Source organism: Ctenopharyngodon idella, chromosome 3, assembly GCF_019924925.1.
Source record: "Ctenopharyngodon idella isolate HZGC_01 chromosome 3, HZGC01, whole genome shotgun sequence".
Lineage (NCBI taxonomy): Eukaryota > Metazoa > Chordata > Actinopteri > Cypriniformes > Xenocyprididae > Ctenopharyngodon > Ctenopharyngodon idella.
Window position 1 is genome coordinate 18,632,503 of NC_067222.1, and position 21,509 is coordinate 18,654,011.

Genomic DNA, 21,509 nt, shown 5'->3' on the forward strand with positions numbered 1-21,509 from the left:
CTGATGCCATCTGTAAAAAGGTTCAACAATGTTTGTTTTTCTTAAGGAAAATTAATTCTTTTAAAGTATGTAAAGTGTTAATGACACTTTCATGTAATGTGATTTATCTTACACATATTGTCCTCCTACTGTTTTACTGGCCTCTTTCCCCTGTTCAACATACCTTCTAATGTTCATTCATGTTTGGTTACACGTCCTATTGTTTGGATTAGAACAGGAATAAACCACTCCTTCCAATCCAATCAAAATTTGGAGCTCAGTCAGATCGATTAAGGTGTTTACATGAAGGCTTTTCAGTCTGATTGAGCCTTAAAATGATTACTAATGAAATATTTGGTTGCATGTACACGTAATGAAACCACATTAGTTGAACATGATTACTTAAATTTTACATGTATGAACTTGTCGCAACTAAATAAGCTCATTTGAAATTCAAGACTCAATGCTGTTCTCTCTGTGGCCTCTGCCATGTTTATTATTGTCGACTGTCATGATGTAATGAAGCCATTTTGGCAAGTCAGTTGCTCAATTTGACCCCAATTTAATACTTTTAATACCATTTTTAAGCCAGGATTAGGCCTTAGTTCAATTAGGATATTTAAGTAACATTTATAAATATGCCTTAGAAAAAAACATTACTGGTGTGAAAACATTACTGGTCTTAAAAACAAAACATGACTTAATTTAAGATATGTTTTGTAGTAACGGCTGAATCAAGTATTTCTATACTAAGCATTCATATTTTATTAACACTTTTGTGGATTATTTCAACAAACAAATGATCATTTAACCTCTATAACTGAAATAAACATTCATTTACAACAAAACTGAAATTTTTTCATGTATAAAATTAACTGGTTAAGTGACTAGAACGATAAAATTATATTTGATTAACATGGGAAAATTAGAGCCACACTTGACTGAAATAATCAGTTAAATGGTAATTTGCCTGAAAACATGAATGCTAAAATGCTTTCTAATCAGTCTAATTGTGTGAGGTGGAATATAAATGAAAACTTCTTGTTTATTGATCTGTTGTATTAAAGCAATATGAGAGTGTGGGTGTTGCTGTAGTGCTGGATATCAGTCATGTGATCATCACGGCCCAATCACAGCCACCGTACTGATATTCAGATCAACAGCACTCTTACTCATGTGATCTGCAATAAATATTGGAAACATGATGAAATCTGGAAGATCCAGATCTACAGGAGTAACGTTTACTGACTATTTCCCGCTAAGATCCTCAGAGAGTCACCATAACAACTGAAGAATGGAAAGAGTGTGTGAGTGAAGGTGGTTGTGAATGTGTGTAGATGTGTGTTAGCTACAGGATCAGAGAATGACACCGTTCCTCTGTCATAGTCCAGATTCACTCTCACACGATCAAGCTTCTGATTAACACAAAATTCATTCATAGATGATTCACACTCTCCATCCTCATCATAACTCACACTCCAGACATCAGTGTCAAAGAAATCACGTCCCTTCCTCTGGTTTGATGCTGAAGTTACTCCAACAGTCCACCATGAACCCTCTTTAACCTCCACATCCCAGCAGTGCGTTCCTGAGTTAAATCCCTCTGAACCCAGAACATAGAGATGCTGGTCAAATCTCTCTGGATTATCAGGAACAGGTTGATTTATCCTGCTGTATCTCACACTGGTCAGATCATCAGACAGGACGAGACGTGGATGAGCCGTGTTTGGATCCAGAATGACAGGAGCTGATGAGACACAATCAACAGATGCTTTTATTCTGATGTTCATTAAATGATCAAGAGTGAACCAACACAGATTATTATGAATTGACACGCGTCCTGTTTATCAAACACATCAGACATTTTCCTCTGATCACTGTCAGTGCTGTTCTATTTCACTGTTTCAGACCACCAGAGACGGTCGAACGTAGTGGAAGCAGTTGTGTTTCATGAGCCATATCGAGAATCCCGTATTAATTTGTCACCTGCAACCTTGACCAGTGATGTGTCGGAAGCTATATCCGTTCCATTCACGTCATGGTCAGTCTCTTTGTCATTCTTGCAAAGAGATCTCAGTTGAGCTTGCACAGCTTTTTTGGTGAGAGTCAGATACATCCTCAGAGTCAGATACATTGGCCCATCAAGTAGCTGGGCTTGCAAACACAGTTCAGTGCATTAAAGTTTTATTATCTATACCCCCTACTCATCGGAGTGTGAGCGAGGGAACAAGGGCATATGTATCGGCTTCTCCTTTTCCCAGGTGTGAGTTGACATCCAGTTTTTCCAGAGGGGAACCAGACACCTTGTCTCTTTCGGCCTCTGACTCATTAGATAAGGATGAGCAGGATTATTATTCAGATTCTCAGCAAGAGGATTTCCTAATGCCAAGCTGTCCTAACTTTACAGATGTTGTTTCTTCTGTGTTTCAGTCCGCTTCCTCATCCAGACCAGATTTGCGTGGCTCGCACGCTAGCAGCAATGGCTGAGGCCTGGGAAAATTGCCTTGGTAACATGCCTCCAGTTGAACCATGAATTTCTTCACTGGTAGTATCACCAGATGAAGCCCTTAGACAGATTCTTCACTGTCCTAGCCCGGAGTGTAGATGCACGGATGATCTGTTGGTCAGGATTTAAAACACCGTCTCAGGCTTGAGTCGTGTAGGGAATTCCATGGCTCATCTTCTGTTAGTGCTTCACTCTACTATGAGCATTAACCCACCGGACAATACCACATCAGAGTTGCTTGATGCTTCCTTGCAGGCTTTGGGTTCAATTGCTTTCTCTAGCGGAAAGGCTCTTGAGCTTATTACACAAGCTAGGGGGCAGGTTTGGCTAGCACAGTCTAAACTCTCAGAGGCTTGCTGTAACAATCTTCATCAGCTACCACTGGTACCTTCACAAGGTTTTGGTCCAGCTGCTCAAGAAGCTCTTGAGCGCATGGTTCGTGCAGTGGAGTCTCGTTCCCAGCACTGTAAATTATTATGGGCCATCCATACAGCGAATGCCTGTTAATCACACAAATCCGCTCCAACACAGGCAGGGACAGTCTTACAGTCCTGCACAGCAGACTGCTCGACCTGGTCCTGACTCAAGAAGCGAGGCATTGGTCCATGGTCTGTGATGGGACACTTTACAGCTTCTCAACTACAGCTTTGGAGAGGGATTACAGACAACAAGTGGCTCTTCGACACACTCGAGAAGGGCTACTGTCTTCAGTTCCGTCACAGCCTCCCATTATGCACACGTACTCAGTCCACAGTGGTTTGGAACCCTCGTCAAGCTCTTGCTCTATCTCTCGAGGTCCTGAGGCTACTGGAAAAGGGTGCAATAGAGTTAGTAACCCCCAAATCCACCCAGGGGGGATTTCATTCAAAATACTTCTTCGTTCGAAAGAAAGATTGAAGTTTCAGGCCCATCTTGGATCTCAGGCACCTGAACAGGAGTCTCAAACACCTTCCTTTGCACATGCTGCATGTCATAGATGTCCTACAAGCAATTGAACATGGCATGTGGTTTACTTCTGTGGACCTGAAGGATGCATATTTCCACATCTCCATTGCACCTCATCACAGAAGGTTTTTTCAGTTCACGTTCCAGGGCAGGATACACCAATATTGTGTCCTACCATTTGGCCTCTCCCTCTTGCCCCTTGTATTCACACGATGTGTCTAAGTAGCATTAAAACCTCTACAATGTGAGGGCATGTTGATTCTCCCATACCTGGATGACTGGTTGCTTTGTGCCAGATCACCGCAACAAGCGGCCAACAACACACAGCGCCTACTAAAGCATGTCACTGCCTTAGGACTGAGGGTAAACCTACAGAAGAGCTGCCTCACTCCATGCCAGTCAATATGCTTTCTAGATGTAATCTAGATGTCTAGATTACATCTAGACTCCAGAGGGATGAGGGCCACCCTCACAGCACCCTCACAGCATGCAGGAGGAAGGCTATACGGGGAGCTATACTTCGACGCAAGCTACCTTATTTCCATGTTCGACGCAAACTATCTTATCTCAGCTTCCTGTGGCTAGTGGGCCTTCTCACGGCAGCTTCATTGGCCATTCAATTAGGGCTTTTACACCTTCGCCTATTTCAGCGCTGGTTGATAGCCAGACGGTTGTCAGCAGTCCACAACCGACACACCGCGGTTTGGGTGACAGCCAGTTGTTCTGTCTCCCTGAGGCTTTGGAGACAGGAACGATTTCTGCAAAGGGGCGGACCAATGGGAGTGGTTACAACAGATGCGTCCCTCACCGGATAGGGAGGACTGTGGCAACATCAGGGTGTACGAGGCAGCTGGACCCTGCAGCAGAGGACATCTCACATAAATGTCTTGGAGCTGTGGGCAGTGCTTCTTACCCTAAGACACTTCAGACAGTTATTCCGCTGGCCAGCAAGGCCGTGGTTCAGTCTGCTGTTGGCAGTTACGACTGGTCCCCCACAACCATTGCCAGTTCGGAAGGACCTTGCACATTCACAAAATTTAATAGAATCAATGTGGCCCCCATTCCTTTGGTCAGTTCTGCTGTATTATCGGACAGCATTTAGGTGGGTGTAGTCCTCGTGACTTGGTTGTATTCGTCTTCCACTATGTTCGACTGTCTCATTTCACTCGGACTGAGAGATTGACTTCAGAGACTGACCGTGACATGAACGGAATGGATATAGCTTCTGACACGTCACTGGTCAAACTGTAAGTGATCTTCAGCAGCATCTGATCATCTTCATTTTATTGTAGTCGGTGGGTTCATTTTATTGTAGCATCTTATAGTCTGTGTATTGCTTTAAAATAGTTTATTCTTACTGTCTGTTGTGTTTGACTGATTAAATTAATAATAATAATAATAATATGAGACTAAGTTTTCTTATTGTAACTCCTCCAAACAAGCTTCAGTTTGTGTCATGAAGCATCTTTAACTCTCCACCCATCCATCATTTCCAGTTCAGATCTTCTGCAGTCAGACTCACTGTTTTGGACGATGTCCTGCATCTTCTTCCAGACTCTGAACGGCAGGTTGCCCAAGTAACGTGGCACATGAATCAAAGCTCCAGAAGCCATCTGTGGACCCGGCTGTGAGCTCTGGACTCTGGAAGAACATTCAGGAGTCAGAACTGCAGTGGCTTTGGATCAGAACCAGAGAGACCAGAGACAGGAGCAGATCACTCACCTTTCCATTGAGACTGGAAACTCCTGCAGAACAAACACACCATTTATCATCAAGAACTCAATCAATGAACCAATGATCAACCAATGATCTGAAATCAGACCTTCAGAAAGCAGACGTCATTGGCTTTCATCATCTCCTCCATGTCTTTGATTGTGTGTGAAAGAGCTGAGATGTGTCTGTTCATCTCCTCCAGCTTCTCCTTCATCATCTGCTCCTTCTGCTCCTCTTCTTCCCTCAGTGCAGTGATTGTAGCTTCTTCTTCATCTCTGAGAAACTGATGAAGCTTCTCAAACTGCTGTTTAATCTGACGCTCTGTGTGCTCAGCTTGAGACTGAAATCAAATCACATTCACTTCAATCATCTCAATCGACACACATCAACACTTCACATCATTAATACCAGAGATAAACTCAGATACTGACATATAACAGATCCAGAAGCAGATTGATGCTCGACATTTACAGAAATAATAAACTGGAATCCATTATATTAAATATATCAGATCATAAGTGTATATAGTGATCCTACAGCTGTAATGAAAATGACTCTGATTCTGTTTCCTCACCTTGATGTGTTGAACTGTTTTCTCAAACTCTCCTTTCATTTCTTCATTGTGTTGAAGTTTCTTCTGTAAGGACTTCAGTGCTGTATTGAGATCCTCCTAGAATAGAACAAAAACACAGAAAATACATAAAGTAATTATCCCTTTACATGTGAAACAAGACACATTTGTCTTACCTTATATAATGAAACGACTTCACTGATGGTTCTGAATTTATGATTGTCGTGTTTTTGTGAATTCATACACTCTAAACACACAGGCTGTTTGTCCTCCAGACAGAAGAGTTTGAGTTTCTCACTGTGTAAACTGCAGATCTCCTCAGATCCTGATGAACGCCTCTCATTTCTCTCCTTCAGGAACGACTCACACAAGTTTTTTAATGCAAGATTAGCAGGAGGTTCAGTTTTTGAGGATCTTCTCCTGCAGACAGGACACTCCTGAGTTTTCTTGGTTCTCCAGAACTGTTGAAGACACTCTTTACAGACACTGTGACTACATGATAGAAGAACAGGAGCCTTGAAGATTTCTTGACATACAGGACAAATATAATCATCTTCAGCTGCTGAAGCCATTTTCACTGTTTGAGCTCCAGCGATATAAACTTTACTTTAACTTCCTGAACGACAGTTTCAGAAATAACCACGAGAATCACAAAGATCTGCTGTCTGTTTAGAAACAAATGTCTCAAAAATTCTCTTAAGCATTTTTCTTCATTCTCCACTGATTGCTGATTCTTTATTGGTTTTGTTGAGACTTGGGTCAGCTTGACAGAAATGTGGAAATGAGTCAGTCTCTTCTTGGTTAGTGTTGTAAGAGGGTGGAGTTTCTGATCAGCTTTGGGTGTGTTCAAACAATATCAGGATTTCTTCAGGTTAAATTTTAACAAAATGCATTCAAAATTAAATGGCATTGTGTTTTACAAAAACTGTTTCATGAAATTGAAAACTGAGTCGAAGGCAGAGAATTAGTGTGTGGTTTTGCAGATTTGGTTTGTGGTTCTGGTGTGTGAGTGTCAGCTTTCAGAAATTGATTTTGTGTGTAAGCAGTTTAAAAAAAAAAAACTGTAATTACTTCTATGAGCTCATTGTTTCTACCTTAAATTAATACATTGTTTAAATTAATACACTGTTACCTAACTGCATGATTTGTATATAGTATCCCAGATAGCATGTAATCTTTGAAACAATGTTGAGTCAGTGTTGATTTCTCAATGCTAATTGCATTGAATTACCGTTACAAAGGGATGTTGCTTCAGTTTCACTCTTGCACCCTCAGTTACTGTTGAAGCAATGTTGAGATTTCAACCTCAAATCAATGGTAATATTGAAATGAACAAAAACAATCAATGGTAATATTGTTTGGTCAATGTTAATGTTGTTACGGTTGGTTGTTGTACAGATGAGGCGTTCACGGATATCCACAAAAGATAAGCATTTATTAACAAAGAAGGAGATCAACATAACCAATACACATATACTAATATTAGTTTAACATAAGAACAGACAAGGAGTGCAGGGAGTGAGTCCATAATAAAGGGAGTGCAGATGATGAAGTCCAGGTGCAGGTGTGGAAACACGAAGGATTATGGGTAATGGAGTCCAGGAACAGAGGGAACTGTGACAAATGTGATATTGATTGAACTGAAATATCAACATAAAATAATGTTCTGAACAACATTAATAGTTCAGCTGCACTTCAATGGTACGTCAACATATTTCTGTTTTTGAGAAAACCTTTAAAACATAAACGACACCTTTCCAGCAACTGAGTCAACAAAAGCATTACAACCTTTAAAAACAACATTACTTTATAGAAGTCTGTAACTACAAACGGACCAACGGTTCAGGTTTTCAAAATCTGGCTTACATCAGACTACTGCCTCTTTTCCTTTTGGTTCTCTGAAATCTGAAAAAGAAAGTATATTAACTTTGTTGAATGTGACTATGACAACTGAATTGACTTGCTCTTGAGTAACGTCAAGCTAAACACAATATGATTCAGTTTTTACATTTACTCTAGTTACCAACACTTCAATAACACTATGGGAAAGTGTCCAATCATTCCACACAAGTTTATCTTTATTTATTGATTTATTGTTTATTGATGGAGCTAAACTCCTCATGAAGAGGAATAAACACCTCTGAACTATGGCTCAGTTCATTCTCAGTGAAACTACATAGCATTCAAGTAACAAGTTTATCTTGTAGAATAAAAGAGCTTAGGTTTTTTTAATGAAAATTTCTTTAAAGCTGCAGATTCACCTTGTGTATTTTCTTTCCAAAGTATTGTCTTTTATGTGATTATACTTATGTTATACTAAATATTTTTAATTAAGTGTCAAATAAAGAGGATTGTTTACGCACATCTCTGCTTGTTCTTTCATTTGTTTGGAAAACCGGCAGTGAAAATGTACAATACTCTACATCTTAGGTGGCATAAGCCTCCGCTCACAATCACATGCAGCAGTTTTCCAAATTAGATTGGTCAGGTTGTTCATTTGGATTTTTAACTTGACTCACTTGTCTTTGAGGTTAAATTATATTTATTTTAATTGAAGTCACTTAAACCCAACACAACAGGAACTTTACATGCAAGTAGTAAGCTATATGGCAAGTACACATCACTTTACATTTTACATTTTAAATGGTTTTTACATTAGGGGTTATTTTGTAGCTAACCAGATCATATTCCTGCTGTGTATCGACTATTAAAATGACCAGAGAAACATTTTACCAAGAATATCAAAATACCGTTTTAGCTGGTCTCTCTCTCTAGTCAGATTCTCATTCATGAATATGAGCTGGTCTCTCTCATTGGTGAGGTTGTTAATCTTGGATATGAACTTCTGTCTGTCTCGAGTGAACGTGACACACGGCACTATGACTGCGGTCAGCAGAAGAACTCACTGCAGCTGCTCTGGAGCTTCTGATCTTCACACTCTCAGCTCCTGAAGATCAACAAACATGTGGTTAAACTCCTGATTCACTTCACAGAGCATGAGGTCACTGAATGCATGAAAACTGAGTAAATGCTTGTGTCTTAAAGTCATTATTGATCTCATTTTTGCTGGTATGTTGTGATGAAATGATTCAATACCTGCGAGTTCAGATGACTGGATTCTCGTTGAGTTACAGTCTGTGGTCTCTTTGAGTGGTGTTAAATGTTATATGGTTTTAGCAGTGGCAACATCATCCATAACTGTGCAAATTATTGAGTGATTTTCAAAAAGGATTTACTTTTTAAAGATCTGTGAAAATTTGGGCCAAATCTGTAAATACTAATACTATGTTTTTCACATCCATAGCACAGTAAAAGTCAAAGAAAATGTTTGAATTGTCTTTGTGACTTATTGGTGAGACTACAAAGCTTTAATTAAGTGCTAAATTTAAGAGCTATTTCAAAGTGACTAATTTTAGCTAATTCAAAGTTAGTTATTTACAGCGAGTTTTCTCAGAGATTGATTCGTTCATTTAAATCATGTGAGATTTCAAATGAGAGACAACGTGTAATGAAAAGTGAAGCTCAAAGTCAAGATCACTGGATCACGCGGATATATTGCATTCTGCAGAGAAGGGAGAGTGGCGTTTGTCGCGTTTTGGTTTGATATTCAAAAATGTTTTTGATCTGCCTGCATTGACACCATTGTATGTGAACACAACTGAGCTGGACGATGACGATGACTGATTTCTACAGTGCTGATATATAGATAAACTAACTAATTATTGATTTTTACAATGGAATGATTCAATAATCTGCATTGTAAGAAGTGCTATAGAAATAAAGGTGACTTGACTTGACTTTAGAAAGAAAGGGAGAAAACATGATAGAATAACATGACAAATATCGCATTTTGAGTAAAATTAATGAATGACTTTTCAATGCCGACCAGATACAATACTGATTTTGGCAAGAACTCAATTTTTTTTTAAATGGCGTTTATCACATTTTGGAACCAAACTCTTCATTTGTTCTTGTTTTCTTTATTTTTATTTGACAGTAGTATTTTTTACCTGAACATAGCACATACCGAACCGTACTGAAACCGTGAGCCTAAAACCATGATACAAACTGAACCGTGAGTAATCTGAACCGTTGCACCCCTAGAAAATTGGTATGCTTATTCGAAACCATGATCTGAGGTCCCATGCCAAATTTGGGAACAGCGCCACCTACAGGTCATGAGATATGACTATGACTATTTTTAAAACTATTTTTGCTAATAACTTTGAACAGTTTGTTAGAAAATCATGAACTTGATGTATATGGATTCCTTGTGTCATGCTGAATCTGAGGATATCGATTTTGCCAGGATTGGACAAACCAGGTGTTTGGCATTTTGAATTCTGTCAAATTCACATATCTTTTTTAAAATGTGACAAATCTTCACAAAATTTGGTAGGGATCATCAACAGCATGTCCTGAAGACACCTGAGAAAAATGAACACAACGCCACCTAGTGTTCCAGAGATGTATGTTTTTGCTTTTGATGTCATTACGTTCCTTGGTTCATGCCAATTCTGACGATATCTCATTTGTCATTTTCTAACAATGTGACTGTCTGCCATATTGAAGCAAATAAAAACGTTGTTTTTTTCGATACTTCAACAAATTTTGCCCACTTTTGTCCAAAGTCAGCTCAGATGATCTTTGGACCGAGCCGCACAAAAATGACTGAACAGATTTTTGATCTTTTAACAATTGCTTAGCCAGCTACAGAGAAACTGGTAGCCTGCCAAGAATTCCACACCGAGAACAGACTCAAGTGGAAACACAACTGGAACCATGCCTTCCCAATCTATGAACTGTTCAGCCTGACGATGGAAAAGCAACTTCTGTTGTTCAGCACATAAAGATGAACTACTTACTGTGATCTCAGTCTGTGGTGATGTGGTTTCTCCACTGCATGGATCTTCATGTGTAGCTTCAGGTGACTTTTAATAGTGAAACTCTTTCCACACTGATCACACGTGTGTGGCTTCTCTCTGCTGTGGATCCTCTCATGTGTTTTCAGATGTTCTGACAGACTGAATCTCTTGTCACAGTGTGAACACTTGTAAGGTTTTTCTCCAGTGTGAATTCTCTGGTGACGTTTTAAATCACTCCCTGTAGTAAAAGTCTTCTCACACTCAAAGCAAATGTACTCTCTCACACCAGTGTGAATTTTCTGATGTTTATGTAAACTTTGCAGCACTGAAAAACTCTTTCCACACACAGAACATGAATGTGGCTTCTCCTTCATATGAACTGTCAGGTGTGACTTTAGGTTTGATGACCCAAAAAAAAGTTCTGCCACATTGATCACATGTGAACGGCTTCTCTACAGTATGAACTCTCATGTAACAATCAAGATTATGTTTGTTTGTGAAACTGTTTCCACACTGAGTGCAGGTGAAAGATTTCTTGCCTCTTCTTTTATAACACCCCAAAATAATGTTTTGAATATACTAAAATATACTTGAAACATGAAACTAGTGAAAAAGAAAATTAAATGTAAAGATTCAATTGCTGTATTAAATTTAGAACTGCTCGTGTTATCGTATTTTACTGACTGTTTTCATTTAGAGTGTTTTCTTTCACTGCATGGTTCAGTCTAATAAAATGCATTTAGAATGCTCCCAAAATTCAGGATATGTGGACAGAAAATGTAAGCCATATACTTATTTCATAATATCGCACAAATGTGATATTGATTTTATACAACAGTTAAATAAACAAGACGTTAATATTAACAGACTTACGTTATAGACACCATATTATTGCCTATTTTTGCTCTATTTCGCCAATAAAAATAGTTAATTCCAAACAGAGCCCCAACACTATTTTGCGTCTCTGAGCAACATGACAGTGTTTTGTCCCTGAATGAATCAACCGTTTAAATAAGCAATCACTATTAATAGTGACTTGCTGCCTCCTACTGGCGGTTTTAATTTTACATTTAAAGCACATTTTAATTTAAAAAAAAAAAAAAAAAAAAAATTATTTCAAATATCAGTAGGCTATTCAAAGTTTTAGAATTAAAATATCAAAACATTATTTCTGCATTTGTACCTGCAAGTTAAACATTCATGTCCTGCATTAAAGTGTGTAAATGCATCTAAATGCCTCTTCAGATGCAGCTTCTGTGTTTCCTGCATGGCAAAGATGAATTTTGTTTATAATGATTTTATTGGTTTGGTAACAGCCCCAAATGTCTTATTATTCTAATTCACCTTTTTGATTAAATATAAGAATTTGATGCAAAAGATAATGCACACTTCTAGAAATAAAAAAAAAAGGCTTTATAAAATTAAAAATCCCCATAAAGCGGCAATAAAAATAACTTTTGTCGGAAAATATTAATTTCTATCACTGCTGTGAACTGACCACGCAGAACATGAAGAATATCAAAATAAGCTGTGCAGCGCAACACATTTATTTATTTATTGAAGGGGCGGGGCCTGGTTAATATTGTGAAATATCATTACAATTCAAAATAATGGTTTTCTATTTTAATATATTTTATATTTATTTCTGAAATGCAATGCTGAATTTTCTGCTTTATTACACCAGTCTTCTGTGTCACACGATTATTTAATGTATTGTCAACGTCGGAAACAGTTGTGCTGCTTAAAGTTTTTTCTGTGATATTTTTTACAGGATTGATTGATTGAATCCTGGCAGATTATTATTCAAAACATAGAATATGTTGAATGAAAAAATGAATAATAAAATGTTTATATGAGTATACCTATAAGCAACACAAATTTCACTCAAGGATTCCTTACGGAGACATTTGTTATATGTTGTAGACTTTTTATACATTTTATGTAATTTTATACTTTTACAAAGAGTGTAATAAAAATAAACGTCAAAAAATGTCTAAATTATTATTATTATATATTAATATGTTTATATTAAATATGCACATGTGTCAGGAAGGACAACGGCCCCGACCACGCAGCTGCTTGGTAAGATCGTCTCCGTGGTCGTGGCGCTCTCCGACGAACCAAACTGGCAAGAGAGGGTCTGAAGGAAATAGAAAAATCGAAACGACCAAAGAAAAGAGCCCAACGAGCCTGGCGGGTGTTTAATCTCTTAGCTGAACGAATGTATTCGAGATTTCTGTGATCTGTCCAGACATACATAGGACCCCTCTAGCCAGTGGCGCCACTCTCCAAGAGCCAAGCGAATAGCTAGAAGTTCACGGCTCCCTATGTCATAATTACGTTCGGCAGGCGAGAGTCTATGGGAAAAGAACGCACACGGGTGAACCTTTTCATCAAGTGGAGAGCGCTGTGACAGCACTGCTCCCACATCGGAGGCATCCACCTCTACGATAAATTGTCTCTAGGATCAGGTGTAATAAGAAGGTGAATGATCTCTTAAGGTAATTGAACGCATCTTGGGCGGACTTTGACCAGACAAAACGAGACTTAGTCGAGGTGAGAGCAGTCAAGGGGGTGGCAACCTGAATAAAATGAAACACTGATAAAAATTTGCAAACCCCAAAAATCGTTGGAGTGCGGTACGAGACTCAGGGATTGGCCACTCAATGACCGGACGAACCTTAGCAGGATCCATACGGATTCCTTCTGCAGACACAACCGAGCCTAGGAATGTGACAGACCTGACGTGAAAAGCACACTTCTCTGCCTTTACAAAGAGACGATTCTCCAGGAGATGCTGTAATACACGACAGACGTGTTGAACATGCATCTGAAGAGACGATAGAAATGACGTCCAGACACACAAAAATGAAAATATTGAGCATGTCTCTTAAAACGTTGTTAACAAGGGCTTGAATAATGGCGGGAGCATTGACCAGCCTGAGCGGTAAAACCCGATATTCAAAGTGCCCTAAGGGCCTAGATGCTGCAGTCATATGGTCGATGGGGAGGAAGAGAAGCAGCCCGGGAACGGCTGAACACAGCCTGCAGATCATGGTACTCTTCCGGCACTCCAGACAAATCACCGGGTTCCTCCTGAAACACAGACACAGAAGAAACAGCAAGGACAGCAGAGACTAAACACTTAACATGACAAGACAACTTCCATGACAAAATTGTCCCCTCAGTCCAATTAATCTGAGGATTATGCTGCACAAGCCAAGGATGGCCCTAAACTACAGGTGTGACAGGAGAAGGAAAAATTAAAAATCATCTCTTGATGATTGCCAGAGATGGTGAGACTCACTGGAACGGTGGCTCGATGGACCTTTGATAGAACACTGCCATCTTGAGCCAAAACAGTGGAAGGATCCTTAAGATTACGCAAAGGAATGCCCCTCTCCAGCGCCCACGTCTCATCAATGAAATTTCCCTCAGCTCCTGAATCGATGAGAGTTGAGCAGGAAACAGAAGAGCCAGGCCAGCGAAGAATGACTGAGAAAGTGGTGCGAGTCTTTCCAGAAGGGGAGAGAGCGGTTGCGTATTTCCCGATCTACTGACGAGCATCGTCTTTTAGCGGGCACACAGCGACAAGATGTACAGTACATGCAGAGTCTGTAAAGGATGCGACGTTGGCGTTCAGCAGGAGAAATCTGTATCCCTCCCAGCTGCATGGGCTCAGGAAACTGCGCAGCTTCAAAGGAGACAGCAGGTGTAGTCTGGGGAGCAGGTGTCTCAGTAACCACGCCCCGTGCGCTGCGACGCAGCTCAAAACGATTGTCAAGACGGATGGCCAACTCCACCAGTTGATCCAGGCCAGTGGGAAAATCATGGGCATAAATCTCATCCTTAAGATCGGAGTTCAAACTCTCCAAAAAGCGTGCCATCAAGGCAGGTTCATTGAAACCCACATGTAGCAGAGAAAATCAGAGTAGAGAAAGAACAGGTGTGGAGATGATCAGCACGAGCGCTGATTGCAGTAACGAACAGCTGAGTCTAAGTAGCAGTAATGATAGGAGAAAGAGAAACAGGGAAAATATAAAACCCGACTCATGACAACATGATTAATGTATATTGTATACGTTAGCCGGGAAAAAGAAAGACACACTAAAAACTGCAAAAAAAAAAAAAAAAAAAAACGCAGACGTCATGTTATAAGTCAGACGCAGAAATCACGTCCAATAAGAGGAGTGAATGAAGGACAAGTAAATTGTGAATTAGCTCACACACTGCACTGAGCCGTGTGAGTAGTGTGTTAGCAAAAAACAACAACAACAAAAAACAACTTTACTGCTACACGTGAATCACGCGTGACGTCTGGCTCGACACTTCACTGCCACACATGATTTACGTGATTTACGTGACGTCTGCGCCTTAAATTGAATGGAATAAATAGCAGAATAAAAAAAAGACGAAAAAAAAGACGTTCAGTGAGACGAGTGCATGTAACAGCGTTAAAATAAAGAACCCGGCGGAACAATATATGTTTTCTTGTAAAGCGCTTTGAGAAAAACACTTTTAAAGGCGCTATATAAAATAAATGTATTATTATTATTATTAGATATAAAATTCTATATTTTATGAATGCATTGGTGTACCATTACAAAACTCAGTATGTGCCATCGGCAGATGCTCTGAAGGTACCATGTCATAATGGTATTTTTAAAAATGCTAATAGTTTTATAAAATTTGTGGCCTATTGTAATGAGACTGATCTTAATTGATTCTGTGGGTCATGTTGAGAACATCGATGCCAATTTTGCCATAGTCAGCCAAACTTCCTGTCTGCCATTATGATATTCTTTAAAATCATATTTCTTTGAATTACTTCTAGAAGGTTTGTCCAATTTCGAATCATATAATCTTCAGCCCATGCCGGCAAAAAGGTATGCCTCAGAACAAATGATCAGATTAAGTGTTTATATTTCATTGAACTTTATTGTGGATCAGCAAGAACCTTTTACATCCATTTACTTCAATCAACAAATGATCATTTCAACCTTAGAACAGAAATAAACAATTATTCATCAAGAACAAAAACTAAAAAAAGTGTTGAATGAACTCTTTCAGTGGTACACTAGAAAAATATGATATTATAATGTAAGTAGACTTTCATGTTGGCTTGAGAAAGTCTATCCTTTTGAAAGTCTGAATGATTTAAGTGTGAAGGTTTTGAGTCCATGCTGTCTCTCAGACACACAAAAACACACATCACTATACAGTTGATAGGGTGTTCTGTGTGCTTTCCAGGGTGTTGCTACATGGTTGCTAGGGTGTTCTGGGTGGTTGCTAGGCAGTTACTATACTGTTATGGGTGGAGATTCATGACACATCATTTTAAAAAGATGAATAAATGTACTTGTATTCTGATCTGATATTCAGACCGGCAGCACTCTTACTCGTGTGATCTGGATTAAACATGATGAAAGCAGGAAGATCCAGACCTACAGGAGTAACGATTACTGACTATTGACCGCTAAGATCCTCAGAGATCCATCATAACAACTGAAGAATGGAAAGAGTGTGTCAGTGAAGGTGGTTGTGAATGTGTGTAGATGTGTGTTAGTTACAGGATCAGAGAATGACACCGTTCCTCTGTCATAATCCAGATTCACTCTCACACGATCAAGTTTACGTTTAACAAGAAAACCGGAACCTACAGTCCATCCATATGTCACACACCAAACATCAGTGTCAAATAAATCCTGTCCCTTCCTCTGGTTTGATGCTGTAGTTACTCCAAGAATCCAGTATTTACTCTCTTTAACCTCCACATCCCAGCAGTGTGTTCCTGAGTTAAACCCCTCTGAACCCAGAACACACTCATAATGGTCAAATCTCTCTGGATTATCAGGAAGAGGCCGTTTGTTCCCATTGAATCTCAGACAGTTGAGATCATCAGACAGGATGAGACGTGGATTCGTAGTGTTTGGATCCAGAATGACAGGAGCTGATGAGACACAATCAACAGATGCTTTTATTCTGATGTTCATATAATGATCAAGAGTGAACCAACACAGATTATTATGAATTATGACACTCGTCCTGTTGATCAAACACATCAGACATGTTCCTCTGATCACTGTCAGTGCTGTTATTACACTGAACAAAATTATAACCGCAACACTTTTGTTTTTGCCCCCATTTTTCATGAGCTGAACTCAAAGATCTAAGACTTTTTCTATGTACACAAAAGGCCTATTTCTCTCAAATATTGTTCACAAATCTGTCTAAATCTGTGTTAGTGAGCACTTCTCCTTTGCTGAGATAATCCATCCACCTCACAGGTGTGGCATATCAAGATGCTGATTAGACAGCATGATTATTGCACAGGTGTGCCTTAGGCTGGCCACAATAAAATGCCACGGATGTCGCAAGTTTAGAGGGAGCGTGCAGTTGGCATGCTGACTGCAGGAATGTCCACCAGAGCTGTTGCCCATGAATTGAATGTTCATTTCTCTACCATAAGCCGTCTCCAAAGGAGTTTTTTTAGAGAATTTGGCAGTACATCCATCCGGCCTCGCAGACCATGTGTAACCACACCAGTCCAGGACCTCCACATCCAGTATCTTCACCTCCAAGATCGTCTGAGACCAGCCACCCGGACAGCTGCTGCAACAATCGGTTTGCATAACCAAAGAATTTCTGCACAAACTGTCAGAAACCGTCTCAGGGAAGCTCATCTGCATGCTCGTCGTCCTCATCGGGGTCTCGACCTGACTGCAGTTCGTCGTCGTAACCGACTTGAGTGGGCAAATGCTCACATTCGATGGCGTCCGGCACTTTGGAGAGGTGTTCTCTTCACGGATGAATCCCGGTTTTCACCGTACAGGGCAGATGGCAGACAGCGTGTATGGTGTCGTGTGGGTGAGCGGTTTGCTGATGTCAACGCTGTGGATCGAGTGGCCTATGGTGGCGGTGGGGTTATGTATGGGCTGCCGTATGTTATGGACAACAAACACAGGTGCATTTTATTGATGGCATTTTGAATGCACAGAGATACCGTGACGAGATCCTGAGGCCCATTGTTGTGCCATTCATCCACGACCATCACCTCATGTTGCAGCATGATAATGCACGGCCCCATGTTGCAAGGATCTGTACACAATTCCTGGAAGCTGAAAACATTCCAGTTCTTGCATGGCCAGCATACTCACCGGACATGTCACCCATTGAGCATGTTTGGGATGCTCTGGATCGGCGAATACGACAGCGTGATCCAGTTCCTGCCAATATCCAGCAACTTCGCACAGCCATTGAAGAGGAGTGGACCAACAATCCACAGGCCACAATCAACAACCTGATCAACTCTATGCGAAGGAGATGTGTTGCATTGTGTGAGCCAAATGGTGGTCAGACCAGATACTGACTGGTTTTCGGCCCCCCAATACAGTAAAACTGCACATTTTAGAATGGCCTTTTATTGTGGCCAGCCTAAGGCACACCTGTGCAATAATCATGCTGTCTAATCAGCATCTTGATATGCCACACCTGTGAGGTGGATGGACTATCTCGGCAAAGGAGAAGTGCTCACTAACACAGATTTAGACAGATTTGTGAACAATACTTGAGAGAAATAGGCCTTTTGTGTACATAGAAAAAGTCTTAGATCTTTGAGTTCAACTCTTGAAAAATGGGGGCAAAAACAAAAGTGTTGCATTTATAATTTTGTTCAATGTAGTTTCACACTCATTTTCATCATCAACTACAAACATTAAATGTGTGATTCAGACATTTGTGTCCATCAAGAGAAACTGATCCTTTGGGAAAGTTAAAATAGCAATAAATCAATGAGATCTGATGAGATTTATGTTGTTGATGGAAAAACTGTAAGTGTGTGTCTGATCTTCAGCAGCATCTGATCATCTTCATTTTATTGCCTCATATAGTCTGTGTAGTTTATTCTTACTGTCTGTTGTGTTTGAGTTATGTTGGCTTGTGAAATTAATACTATTAATCTGAGACTACATTTTCTAGTTGTAACTCCTCCTAACAATCACCAAACTTGACTCAGACCTTTAGACCTTATCTTTTATAACTGATCAGACTCACGCTTTTCCTAAAAATGACGATCAAAATGGAATGTTCAAAAGAGCCAAAACTGTTCAAACTCCAACTGACAAAAATTTAAATCTATCTATCTATCTATCTATCTATCTATCTATCTATCTACCTATCAATCATGAAGCACCTTTAGCTCTCCACCCATCCATCATTTCCAGCTCAGATCTTCTGCAGTCAGACTCACTGTTTTGGACGATGTCCTGCATCTTCTTCCAGACTCTGAACGGCAGGTTGCCCAAGTAACGTGGCACATGAATCAAAGCTCCAGAAGCCATCTGTGGATCCGGCTGTGAGCTCTGGACTCTGGAAGAACATTCAGGAGTCAGAACTGCAGTGGCTTTGGATCAGAACCAGAGAGACCAGAGACAGGAGCAGATCACTCACCTTTCCTTTGAGACTGGAAACTCCTGCAGAACAAACACACCATTTATCATCAAGAACTCAATCAATGAACCAATGATCAACCAATGATCTGAAATCAGACCTTCAGAAAGCAGACGTCATTGGCTTTCATCATCTCCTCCATGTCTTTGATTGTGTGTGAAAGAGCTGAGATGTGTCTGTTCATCTCCTCCAGCTTCTCCTTCATCATCTGCTCCTTCTGCTCCTCTTCCTCCTCAGTGCAGTGATTGTAGCTTCTTCTTCATCTCTGAGAAACTGATGAAGCTTCTCAAACTGCTGTTTAATCTGACACTCTGTGTGCTCAGCTTGAGACTGAAATCAGATCACATTCACTTCAATCATCTCAATCGACACACATCAACACTTCACATCATTAATACCAGAGATAAACTCAGATACTGACATATAACGGATCCAGAAGCAGATTGATGCTCATCATTTACAGAAATAATAAACTGGAATCCATTATATTAAATATATCAGATCATAAGTGTATATAGTGATCCTACAGCTGTAATGAAAATGACTCTGATTTGTTTCCTCACCTTGATGTGTTGAACTGTTTTCTCAAACTCTCCTTTCATTTCTTCATTGTGTTGAAGTTTCTCTTGTAAGGACTTCAGTGCTGTATTGAGACTCCTCCTAGAATAGAACAAAAACACAGAAAATACATAAAGTAATTATCCCTTTACATGTGAAACAAGACACATTTGTCTTACCTTATATAATGAAACGACTTCACTGATGGTTCTGAATTTATGATTGTCGTGTTTTTGTGAATTCATACACTCTAAACACACAGGCTGTTTGTCCTCCAGACAGAAGAGTTTGAGTTTCTCACTGTGTAAACTGCAGATCTCCTCAGATCCTGATGAACGCCTCTCATTTCTCTCCTTCAGGAACGACTCACACAAGTTTTTTAATGCAAGATTAGCAGGAGGTTCAGTTTTTTGAGGATCTTCTCCCTGCAGACAGGACACTCCTGAGTTTTCTTGGTTCTCCAGAACTGTTGAAGACACTCTTTACAGACACTGTGACTACATGATAGAAGAACAGGAGCCTTGAAAGATTTCTTGACATACAGGACAAATATAATCATCTTCAGCTGCTGAAGCCATTTTCACTGTTTGAGCTCCAGCGATATAAACTTTACTTTAACTTCCTGAACGACAGTTTCAGAAATAACCACGAGAATCACAAAGATCTGCTGTCTGTTTAGAAACAAATGTCTCAAAAATTCTCTTAAGCATTTTTCTTCATTCTCCACTGATTGCTGATTCTTTATTGGTTTTGTTGAGACTTGGGTCAGCTTGACAGAAATGTGGAAATGAGTCAGTCTCTTCTTGGTTAGTGTTGTAAGAGGTGGAGTTTCTGATCAGCTTTGGGTGTTGTTCAAACAATATCAGGATTTCTTCAGGTTAAATTTTAACAAAATGCATTCAAAATTAAATGGCATTGTGTTTTACAAAAACTGTTCATGAAATTGAAAACTGAGTCGAAGGCAGAGAATTAGTGTGTGGTTTTGCAGATTTGGTTTGTGGTTCTGGGTGTGTGAGTGTCAGCTTTCAGAAATTGATTTTGTGTGTGTAAGCAGTTTAAAAAAAAAAACTGTAATTACTTCTATGAGCTCATTGTTTCTACCTTAAATTAATACATTGTTTAAATTAATACACTGTTACCTAACTGCATGATTTGTATATAGTATCCCAGATAGCATGTAATCTTTGAAACAATGTTGAGTCAGTGTTGATTTCTCAATGCTAATTGCATTGAATTACGTTACAAAGGGATGTTGCTTCAGTTTCACTCTTGCACCCTCAGTTACTGTTGAAGCAATGTTGAGATTTCAACCTCAAATCAATGGTAATATGAAATGAACAAAAACAATCAATGGTAATATTGTTTGGTCAATGTTAATGTTGTTACGGTTGGTTGTTGTACAGATGAGGCGTTCACGGATATCACAAAAGATAAGCATTTATTAACAAAGAAGGAGAATCAACATAACCAATACACATATACTAATATTAGTTTAACATAAGAACAGACAAGGAGTGCAGGGAGTGAGTCCATAATAAAGGGAGTGCAGATGATGAAGTCCAGGTGGCAGGTGTGGAAACACGAAGGATTATGGGTAATGGAGTCCAGGAACAGAGGGAACTGTGACAAATGTGATATTGATTGAACTGAAATATCAACATAAAATAATGTTCTGAACAACATTAATAGTTCAGCTGCACTTCAATGGTACGTCAACATATTTCTGTTTTTGAGAAAACTCTTTAAAACATAAACGACACCTTTCCAGCAACTGAGTCAACAAAAGCATTACAACCTTTAAAAAACAACATTACTTTATAGAAGTCTGTAACTACAAACGGACCAACGGTTCAGGTTTTCAAAATCTGGCTTACATCAGACTACTGCCTCTTTTCCTTTTGGTTCTCTGAAATCTGAAAAAGAA

The 21,509-nt window shown here is 39.5% G+C and overlaps 2 protein-coding genes across 3 annotated transcripts; both read right to left on the minus strand.

Moving 5' to 3' along the window:
• Positions 1–446: 446 nt before the first annotated feature.
• LOC127508145 (nuclear factor 7, ovary-like) lies at positions 447–6,496 on the minus strand. Of its 2 annotated transcripts, none has more exons than XM_051885828.1 (6): positions 5,891–6,496; positions 5,718–5,813; positions 5,253–5,483; positions 5,153–5,175; positions 4,953–5,071; positions 447–1,726 (listed from the first exon to the last, which is right to left on the minus strand). In XM_051885828.1, exons 1-6 carry the CDS (start codon positions 6,284–6,286, stop codon positions 1,221–1,223), a joined length of 1,371 nt encoding a protein of 456 aa, XP_051741788.1. In that variant the 5' UTR covers positions 6,287–6,496; the 3' UTR covers positions 447–1,220. The 2 variants fall into 2 exon arrangements, with proteins under 2 accessions (XP_051741788.1, XP_051741789.1); XM_051885829.1 differs by having other exon boundaries at positions 6,013–6,295.
• Positions 6,497–15,485: 8,989 nt separating this feature from the next.
• On the minus strand, positions 15,486–19,737 carry LOC127508196 (E3 ubiquitin-protein ligase TRIM39-like). Its single transcript, XM_051885951.1, has 5 exons — positions 19,591–19,737; positions 19,128–19,357; positions 19,028–19,050; positions 18,771–18,946; positions 15,486–16,529 (listed from the first exon to the last, which is right to left on the minus strand). The coding sequence occupies exons 2-5, from the start codon at positions 19,233–19,235 to the stop codon at positions 16,039–16,041; spliced, it is 798 nt and encodes a 265-aa protein (XP_051741911.1). The 5' UTR covers positions 19,236–19,357; positions 19,591–19,737; the 3' UTR covers positions 15,486–16,038.
• Positions 19,738–21,509: the final 1,772 nt, after the last annotated feature.

Excerpts from the sequence above, each read along its gene's own strand:
- LOC127508145 (XM_051885828.1), bottom strand. The coding sequence starts at position 6,286 with ATGGCTTCAGCAGCTGAAGATGATTATATTTGTCCTGTATGTCAAGAA. Across the intron at positions 5,484-5,717 it reads AAACAGTTCAACACATCAAG|TCTCAAGCTGAGCACACAGA; the intron begins GTGAGGAAACAG and ends ATTTGATTTCAG. Across the intron at positions 1,727-4,952 it reads GCAGGACATCGTCCAAAACA|CTCCTGTCATTCTGGATCCA; the intron begins GTGAGTCTGACT and ends GTGTCTCATCAG.
- LOC127508196 (XM_051885951.1), bottom strand. The coding sequence starts at position 19,235 with ATGATGAAGGAGAAGCTGGAGGAGATGAACAGACACATCTCAGCTCTT. Across the intron at positions 18,947-19,027 it reads TTTCCAGTCTCAAAGGAAAG|AGTCCAGAGCTCACAGCCGG; the intron begins GTGAGTGATCTG and ends ATGTTCTTCCAG. Across the intron at positions 16,530-18,770 it reads GGATGGGTGGAGAGCTAAAG|CTCCTGTCATTCTGGATCCA; the intron begins GTGCTTCATGAT and ends GTGTCTCATCAG.